The 10,626-nt window shown below is 40.5% G+C and overlaps 1 protein-coding gene across 1 annotated transcript in view; it reads right to left on the bottom strand.

Moving 5' to 3' along the window:
• ATP10A (ATPase phospholipid transporting 10A (putative)) overlaps positions 1–10,626 on the bottom strand; it is a 244,694-nt gene that overhangs the window by 162,987 nt on the left and 71,081 nt on the right. The window contains exon 2 of the mRNA XM_019525228.1: positions 5,825–6,029. Within this exon, the coding sequence (XP_019380773.1) occupies positions 5,825–6,029 (205 nt within the window). The remainder of the gene's footprint in view (positions 1–5,824; positions 6,030–10,626) is intronic.

The raw sequence follows: 10,626 nt of genomic DNA on the forward strand, positions 1-10,626 counted from the left end.
AGAAGCAATCTGAGGGCCTTGATATGCCTCTTACACTTATGTTTAAGACCCTGCAAAGCACTGGGATTGAAGACTAGATGGGCCACTGGTGTTCAGAGCAGTGCTGTGAAGAACTTTCTTCAGACAGAGAGCTGCTCATTCATAAGACAATGGTGTTTCATAGGCACAGCACAAGGAGCCAGGAACCATCTCAATTTTGGGTAAAGACTTTTACATTCTTTGGAGCTTTGGGCCCTTAGTAACATTCGTGGGGTGTACTGGGGCTATAAAGAGGATATAGGTTGCCTTGGTGGAACACCTTTCAATGCTGTGGAGGAGCTCTAAAAAACTTTTAACCTCCTTTAGTATACCACCTTTGTATTGGCTCCTCCCTGGCAAATGGGGCAGAAGTTGTGTCAGGGATTGGATGAAGTAAGGTTGAAGCGCACTGCATCCCAGCCAGGGTGTGCTGATGGTGCTGTTCTTTCCGGCATTCAACTTAGAGCAAGCTCAGGGCTCAACAAATGTTATGGATCAGGACAAGGCAGGGACTCTGGCTGGAGGCAGAATTAGTGGGTCCCAAATGACTTAAAGCAACATTTCTGGGCCCAGGTTCTTTCTTTATTCCCTACATTCACTACCAGAGGGATACCAGAGAATCTGGCCCTCCCTCTGTCAGTAAAATGAAAATCTTGATCCTTTCCTCCTTCATACTTCATGTTTTAAATAACAAGTTATTTCATTCTTATGAGAAACATGAAAGTGCTGAGGCTGGCTGTTAAATTTTTCCAAATGTCTGAGGTACTGCCATTGAAAAGCTAGTTCAGTCCTGTGATGTGCTGCTGGTATTTTAATGAGTGATTACTGCAAAATCTTTTCCCCTTGGTCTGTGATAAGCCACATGACCTAGCATGTACATGCTATAAACAGGAGGGAGTAAGACTATAAAATCTATTAATTTATTTTCTCACTTTAAAAAAAAGTGCTGTGAAATGCAAGCAGCACCACAGGACCACAAGCATATTAAGTCATTTTGCTGCTTAAGCTGATAATTTAAAAGCATTCATCTCCAATGAATGAACATGTTGGGTTAGTACTCAGAAGGGGTGGTGGGGACAGGCTCCCATGTTAAAAAGATAGCTGATATTTGGTACAATATGCTTGCCCTTCATCTTCTGTCATACCCCTGCTCAACTCAGCAGGGTAATGATGTCAAAGATGCTGAAGACTCTTCTCACATTCAGGAGACAGATTTACTGCTGCCACATGCACTGACAACATACTGGACACATCTACATGTTCATTAATCCACAGTAGTTACTGAGCATTTAATTTAGTACTTGCTTAATGAAGTACTAACTAAATGTGCAGAAGTGCCAGTGCACGGGTTTTTAGTGACTCCTACTGCTCAGTGGCCTAATGCTACTGCACAGTAGCGTACTAGCAGGGTTCCTGCCCAGCACACTACTGTACAGTGTTATTAGGCTACTGTGCATTAAGCATCTTGTGTAGATATGCCCACTGATAGGGGTAATTTCATGAGGGTGGCTGGTATTTGGCAGAGGCACTCAACCAGGTGCAACAACGTAGGGCCTCTGTGGTACTTCAGCTGTCCTGGACTTCTCAGAACTAGCAGGTGTTCACTCTGCTGACAGCTCAAATAACACAGAAATAGAATTCAAGCATTGAAGGGTTTCTGAGTTATTCTGAGAGTACTGCAGCTTCCTTTGGAGCTTTCTTTAAAAAGACTTTCTTAAAGCCTATTTCTGCTTTCATTGAAATGAATGGAAGTTTGCTCTACCCTGGAAACTTCTATGGCTACCAGTGCCATAGAACTGTACTGTAATACATGAACACCTCACCAGCTTAAATGAGATTATCCTCCATTCATCAAATAGCACAGAACAATTATTATCCTCATTATATTACAGGCAGAGAACTGAGACACAAAAGGGCAATGGGCTAAATCCAAAAAGGGACTCAGGTGCCTCAGAGCAACTTTTAGGCACAAATTAGTTCCTCAACACTCCCACTCAGCTGCTACCTCATTCTGGACAAGACTATGTTCTTTTCGTGCCAAAATTTCTGCAACTAAGTCTTGATGGCATTGCATTTCTTGATGTTAGTACTAAGGTGTGGGTAAGGGCCAGGTCATAAACCTGGAGAGAAAAGCTGAAAGGCAGTGACACATACCAAATAAAGAGTCAGAATTAGCCATGAGGTAGGAGTGAGGCCAGAAGTCAGGGGCCCAAGAATCAAGAGCTAGGAACCAGCATCTGAGGTCAAGATCCAGGAAGGATCTGAGGACTAATTAAATACAGGAAGGAGTAGGAGATTGGGCTTAAAATAATTCTGAAGACCAATGAAGCCCTAAGCAGCCAACCTGGTGATAAACGGTTTATATTTTAGAGCTTCACTGCCTATAGCCAACAAGGAAATCAGGAAGAGCTGGACCCCCCCTCCTAAGGAATCAGCAGATCCCAATGGGCCTCAACCAAGTCTCTAGTACTAAACCAGGTATTCTTTTGCCTATTTCCCCTGCTTAATCAGTATAAGAGACAGAAGAAGAGGTGGTCCACCCGCTGACAGGCAGTAGTCTAGTGCAAGAATGGATCTAGCCCATGCAGCTACTCTATCTGGCCTGCCAGGCTACCAGCCCAGCCAGGTCTGCCACAGAATGGCAGCTGGTGGTAGAAGGGCTAGTAAGGGCTGATATAGCCCCAGTCACCCCCTGGCCACTTCACCACAATCCTACCACCCTGGCTGCTGGCCACCAGCTCCAGCTGCATACCCCATAATAGAGCCAAAGCTGGAGCTGCCACCACAGGAAAAAAAAACACATGGTGGCAGCAGCTCTGGCACTGGCCAGGGGCTTGTGGTAGAGGCCACATGCTTCAGTCTGGAGTTGGAGCTCTTGCTGCTGCTGCCACAGCTGCAGCAGTTTCCTTGTGCGCCGGTCTGGATCTGCTGCTGCTGCAGTAGATTCCTTGTGCCCCAATCTAGATCCAGGCCCTGCAACCTGGATCCAGCCCGGGGCACAAGGTGAGTTTGACTCCCCTGGCCTAGTGGTTAAATCTGTCTGACAATTTCAGACATATTGATTCAAATCCCTTCTCTGACTGATTTGGAATAGGTACCTGATCCCTGGTGTGACCCCTGCCCCCCTCCCCAGCAGGCTACAGTGCATTCACCAGTCACTAGGCTAGGGTGCATTCTGGGTGAGTCTCTCACAATTTCTGTGGCTGAAACTGTTCCATTTGTATTTATATTTAAATATTCACTCGGGCAGAGAGTGAGAGCGTGACTCTATAGTGGCAATGGTTATGGAACTCATCTGAAATAACTATGTTCTTGTCATACCTACAGTCGAACAAGGCCTCTCTCCTTGCTACTTCCTACTTGTTAACTTAGGTAGCTTCCCACTTAGCTTGCTGGCTTGTATGAATCATTCTTAATGGGCTTGACTCTCTGGCTGTGTCCACATGTGCAAGGGTGTTTGGTTCCCCGAGACAACTAGCAGTGGTGCACCTTGTGCCACTGCTAGTTGTCCCTGGGGAATGCCTTTGCCACGTGCCCTCTGGCATGGCAGGTTATTCCGGGTAGGATAAGCCTTACCTGGGGTCCTGGGGGCCCTCTGGGGCTGCAGCAGCATCAATCCAGGCTCCAGTTTTGGGCAGCACATGCTCCCACATACGCTGTTTCACATTTTTTTCCTCCCCAGATTTGTCTGACCCCTGGATATCTATGGGTCAAACCCTGCACACTGCTCTCTTGCAGCATGGAGAACAGCTGAACATGTGGTATGGCCACATACCACATGGCCATGCTCATCTGGACTCAGCCTCTCTGTGCAGAAAGGGTATCTATAGGGTGCATAAATCAAAGAAGTGGATTCCACTAGATGACATGGTGACTAAAAATTAAGTGGTGTACATCTCAGTGTTGCAACACTTAAGGCCATGTCTACATTGTCTCCCTGCCAAGTGTGGAACATCTGCCAAGAAACGAGTCTCGCCCACTCCTTCCTGCTCCATACACATCAAAATTTGGCAATTAGACAATGTAGTTAGGTTAGTGGGGTTCTACATGTGTGTTACTCTCAGGCTCTTTCTTTTATCTAAGGCATATATGTCACTTAAATAACAGTTTTGGAGGCATGTGGTTGGGGAGTGAGTGGATGGGGCTTCTTTTCTGTGCACTGGTCCTGGGTTTGGCAGGACGGTATTAGAGATATAGCCTAAATCTCTTCACACTTTGGCCCAGATTACACATGTCCAGAGTTCCAGCTAGCACTCTTAAGTACTGGGCCATTCTATCCCTCAGTAGGAAGAGTATGATTTTTCAGTAGCCAAATTAGGTGTTTTGGGCTACAAACTGATCATAGCTATCAAAACATTTGGTTAATTGTAATTAAGCTTTGCTCTAATGATCAAAGCTGATATATGACACCTAAATCACACACACACAGATGTGTTTATATAAAGAAAGATAGATATAGATATATTTATACACACACACCCCTATATTTGTGTGTGTGTGTGTGTGTGTGTGTGTGTGTGTGTGTGTGTGTGTGTGTGTGTGTGTGTGTGTGTGAGAGAGAGAGAGAGAGAGAGAGATATTTAGGTGTCATGTCAGCTTTGATTATTAGAGAAAAGCTTAATCTTATTTTAGTAATAATATTTTAGTTATAATATATCAAAGCTGACCTGACAGCTAAATCACACACAGAGACCACTGTTTAAAAAAAGAGAGAGCGCGAGCGAGTGAGAGATGAGATAAGCATTTTTTTTAAACATCAGTGATCTCTGTGTATGACTTAGGTGTCACATTTCAGCCTTGATTATTAGATATTATTACTAAAATAAGATTATAACTCAAGTAAGTTTATTAGATTTTAGTACTAAAATATTCTCAGGTTCTGCCATGGAAGGTGCTAGGTTTTTCCTGCAGTTAAGAGTTTTTGCAAAGGAATATTAATTTTTATCCCACTGGTTGTTCTATGCCTTTCTTGGTGCTTGGAGAGTCACTACAGTTATGTAATTTCTATCTTAAATTGCTTTTGGCAAAATGAGCAGGAGTGCTAGAATATACATGTAGATTTCTAGAAAAGTATTTCAGGTGGTTCTTTGCTGGCCTGCCAGCCTATAGGAATTACAGGAAGAAAGAGGGAAGGAACGAATATGGTAATACTTAAGAAGGGTTGCAACGTTAGGTAATTGTTCAGATCATTTTCACGTAATTGCAATGAAAGCTCCCCCTGTCCCTGACTTCCAGGGCTTGTTTGCCTGCTTGTTGGTTACACATAGGGGAGTGTCAGTAAGAGAAGTATAAAGCAGCTTTTATAGTGTTCTTTTTTCTGCAGAATGTGCCCAGTTCCTGGGTACTTCACCTTTAAACCTTGGAACGTCAAGGTCTTACACTCTTTAGGGAGATACTGCAACATAAAGTTTTAGGCAGAGTTCCAAGGGGAAGTAATTTAGCCCAGAGTCAGGGAAAACATTTGTTCTCCCATACCTTGAAAATTTTTAGCTACTAGACAGTTAAAAATTAATTTAGCAAACCCAAATTACATGCAATAAAAAACTATTTTAAGTTTTCGTGCTAGTGCAGCAAACACCTCCTATTCATATTCTGGAGAAGGTGACAGTGAAACCTCAGATACCATCATGAGGTTAATTTTTGGCAAATACTAGCAGTTTTATGGCAATAGATAGATAAATAGCAATAGATAGATTGCTGTAGATACATAAGTAGCAATAAGAAAATCTGCCCTAATTGCCTGGTTCTGGATTGGTGAATTGCTCCCATACTTTAAATAAAATACAAATTTAAGATGTTGACTTACCAGCTCTAAGAATCTCCGCACTACCTGTCTTTGTTTTAAGTTAGTCTCCCCATCCAGGTTAGCTGTTTCTATATGACACAGACCATCAGGGTCACTTGAAGAGAGCAGCAATATGTCAGCGGGTATGATTTCATTACAACGAAGCTGAACAAAATCTCCAACTTCAACTTCTTTCCAGTATCTGCTTATGTATTTCTTTTCATTCCTATTAAAGAGACATTTATGGGATACAGATTAAAATGTTGTCAAGTAGGGATGTCTCAAATTAATTTTGCTTAGGTGTTCAGTGTCTTTCCAATCTTCCAAAAATAATTTATTATTAAAATATTCTCAGGTTCTGCCACGAAAGGTATGTAGATAGTCATGTTACTGGTTAATTTTAATTAATGGTTAGGTCATGGCTTATATTGAGCGATTATGCTGCATTTAAAAGAGAACCTCATGCCCCCTCCATTAAGACCCTAAATGGCTTGTCTTGACCTTGGACAAATGGGTGTTGTTAACTGACCATGAACTCCTTCCCCCAGATATCAGCCAACTGAGTTGGACCAAGAGAAGGCGTAGGGCAGGGGACATTGCTAGCTACTACTGATGAGGGTGAAGCAAACATTAGGATACCTTCCCTACCCCAGGGCAAGGTGGGAAGCCGGGCAGTAAATGCACTAGCTTTCTTAGGCATGGCCCATCCCTTGCAATGCCCCTGAAACACCATCGCTGCATTCTACCCTTTATGCTAGAGCAGACTCTTATCAGCACAATCTATCCATAAAAACAGTAATCAAAATAATTCCACACAGTTAAAAACAAATACATAATAAAAGTGATTTGCTAGCATCTGTGGGAGTTATTTTTAAAGAATGAAGGTTTTCTTGTCCCCACTGACTACTTTAATTTATTATTCCTTATAAGGATGAGCCCACTATACGGCTGCATGTGAAAGACCAAAGAGCCAAAAATATACAGCTCAAATGAATTCTAATATTAATCACTATGATCAAATCACCATGGTAGCTCTGCTGAGAAATGCAGACGCAAATGTAGTGTGGGGAAAGGACGTTCTTGTTTCTTTAAAGCAGACTACTATGGCATCTCATTAACTCTAGCAGCATCTGTTATGGAGTTAACAATCTCTCTGCTTTAGTATATTACAGCTTAATTTCTTTATCACTTCCAGCACCTATCCAAATGAAACATTAGCATAGATGTTGTTAACCTAGATGTAGTCACTAAGGTTGCCTGTTTTTAAAAGTTGTGCTAATTGGTTTCATTTTTTTTGTTAAGAACAAGGGAAAAAAGGAACAGGTGCTTGCTTAACTAGTTCTAGTTAAAATAAAATGTTTTTAAAGCACTTCACTTTTAGTCATTAGTGTAAATTGCTTCCCTTGGGTATTCCAGTTGAAAATCATTTTCAAACAGCTGAGATATTAATATTGCAAAACAGCTACTGCAAATGGGAAGCAGCTATTTTTGTCACCTTTCTAAACCACCAGAGCATAACTCTTAACAATACAATAGCATGGCACAATAGCCTAGATAGTTGCCACTGTTATGATGTTGAATTTGACATATAGTTATTTTTTCTTGATAGCTCTTATATTGACGGAACTGGATTCAGAAATGGATGAAAAAAAATCTTGCTGACTGAGATTGCTTATGTGTGTATCTATATATCTGTATCAATATTTGCAACATCCAGAATAGATTTTTTTACTAAAACAAAACACTCTGAAGACCTGGTAAGTGTTGTGCTTCAGAATTACTATTGATGATATGCCTAATTCATGTTGGTTGCAACTTCAATGGCATCAGCCAATTTAGACAGTAATTCAGTTTGCTAATATGTATTTACTTATACTGAACAATAACAGAACCTCGTAACTTGACAAAGGTATATTCAACCAGGATTTCTTTGTGCCAGAATTTCTTTACGCCCTGTTTATAAAAAAAGAAATGAAAATTATGGCTGTACTTTGTGTGCTAATAAAGCCTGCTAAAGATTAATAAGAGCTCTAAGTGTAAAACATGATAGTCTAGCAAGGGCAGATAATTTACATATTGGCTGTACCTATTACTGGTTCCTGCACTCAGTCTGAAACAAGCATTTAACTTTTCTTGCTAATGAGTATGAATTGCTTTGAAACCAAGTGTGCAGTAATGTAGTACAAATCACTGGAATTAAAAGGTTTGCCGGCTAGGCAAGCTGTAACTCAGAACACTTTCACGTGGGGCTGTTACTCTTGATGTTTTTTATTTTAACTGTGGGACTGGATGATGTTCAAATGAATGTGAAATGAGTGGCAATATGTAAGTGTTACCAGACTGAAAAGGAAAGAGATCAGTCCAGCATGGCTGCTATATGGACTAACAACTTTCAGTTAACTTCTATTGCTCAAAGTGTCAGACTTCTAGCATTCCTTAATCTTCCCCACACTTGGCAACTGTCACAACAGCGTGCTCTCCGAGAACGGGTGGATGTGTCAGTGCTTGTATAAGGATGGATTTACTGAAAGAACATTTGCACACATGTCAAGGGCTCAAAGTAGCACCTCTTTAATTAGGAGCAGAACTGAGACAACATATTGGTGCAGTACTCCACTTAACCAAGTTTCCACCTCTTAGAGAAGCCGATGCTTGACACTTCAGTTGAAGGTGAAAGAAACACCATATTGCACAATTACAGAATAACCTGCCATATGGCATTTTTTCCTAATTACCATGTTATGGTTGCTGTATATCCTGAAAAAATGTGGGTTTCTATCTCCAATACATAGTTTGATATTGGATCAAAAGTACTGTAATGACAAGCCTGGCCCAACTGAATCAATGAAAGTTTTGCTACTGACTTCAACAGGGGGACAATTTCAGCCCTAGACATTTGTCATTTGCTTAGTATTTAGTTTCATTATTGTTGTCGTGTGCCAGTGAGCTCTATAAGTTACTTATACTTTTTAAGAACATAGAATTCTTTGATCTTTCTAAAGTGTTTTTCTTTCCATTTTAACTCCGCCTTTTATATCTGTATGAAGCGGAACACGCAGAAATGCCCAATTTAAATTCTATACACCATTTTGTAGGTCCTTAATATGACCTCTTATTTGTCTCTTCACAATCTGTCTTCATGTAGACATTTTCCATGCCTCTAATCATATTCCATAGTGTGGAATATGGTGACCAGAATTAGATGTAATGCTCCAGTTGAGAGATTTCTATACAGTGGCACTATAATATTTTTTAAATTATTTCAAGTGATTCATTATATACTCTGCCTCTACAACTAAAATTACTGGTGCGTATTAAGTAAACATTTCAACAGGGATGTCTATACTGATGGCCATGTCTTTTCCCCTGGTAGTTATATTTAATTTAAAACTCAATATGGTATAAGCAAAGTTATTCTATCCAAAGTGACTGCATTTGTCAACCATATTTTCTCCTGTCACTGTACTGTCCATCCATTAATTTCTTAATTGCCCCTGAAGGAACTCAATATTTCCTCTAGACTCAAATAACCTAAGTCACATGTCTTTTGTCTGTAAATTTTGATTATTTAGAATGTTAAATACCAATGACAATATAGACTTTGGCTGACCACAACTGTGACCCCAAATATAACCTTCTGACAAATGTATCATCTCTTTCTACTTTGTTTTTATCCCAGTTTCTAATCCATAACAGCATTTTGTTTCTCACTCTGTCTTTGAAAGTAGCTTAGAGGAAGAATCTTAAGGCTTTTTGAAAGTCTAAATAAATCCTGCTAGGTTTTTAATTTATTATTTTGTTAACATGCTCAAAAATTCAAACATTCTAGTAGATTAGAGTTATTTTTTCTTCAGCTTGCAAAACTGCCGGCCTAATTATATGTCCACCTCAGAGTCTAAGCACTACAATGCCAATATTGCCATAATGCTATGATATTAGATAAAGTGTGGTTACCTTGCTAATTAAGTTGATGCATTAAGAGTGAACAGCTGGTTTCTAGCTCTTGTACCTAAACAGTCTACAGTGTTGTGGAGGGCTCACATTCCATTTTGCACCCTCACTCCCAGCAGACAAAGGGATAAGAAATCCATTTCTTCCCCGGTCTCTTCAGTACCAACAAATATACTCTGAATATAATGAAACTATTGGCTGGGGAGGCAAACAGCAGTACAGGAACACTTCTATCTCCCTCTTTCCTCTGAAGCATGAGTTGACAGTTCTTGGCATGCCTTTCCCTGAAAACAGAATGTGTAAATCTAAGACCAAAGACTAAAAATCTGTTACCCCAATCCCATCAAATTCAACACCTTAATACCAACAAAAAATCTGGTCCAGAAAGCACTGTAACTCTTAAAAGTTTAACAGTAGCACTACTAGGGTCTTCCTGGGTGTTCCTTTCTGTCTCTGGTCGCTTTGAGATGCATGACAAATTGACATTTAAAGTGACAGTTCGGTTGAAGAAAACTAGTCATTGTAGAAACATTTATTTTTTTTAGAGGAATCCTCCATATTTTTAAAGCATTTTAATTAATTGGAATTGGAAATAAATGTTAAATGAAAATTGTTTTTATATCCATAATTCTCTCTGAAAGAAAATGCACAAAGCCCAAACATTTCATGTTGGTGGTAGTGGTTTGAAACCTATGCCAGAGCCATGTGTTTGTTGGGGAATCCCTTTCTGTTCCTGAGCTGAAAAAGCAGACACAAACTCTTTGCATCACTGCTGGGGACTGTCCTAAGATCACTGGATCCTCATAAATACAGCACTGTGGGCCTCCACGCGACATAGATTTCATAGACATTAGGGCTGGAAGGGACCTTGG

This window comes from Gavialis gangeticus, unplaced genomic scaffold (genome assembly GCF_001723915.1).
Source record: "Gavialis gangeticus isolate Ggan-Ray unplaced genomic scaffold, GavGan_comp1, whole genome shotgun sequence".
In the NCBI taxonomy this organism is placed as follows: Eukaryota; Metazoa; Chordata; order Crocodylia; family Gavialidae; genus Gavialis; species Gavialis gangeticus.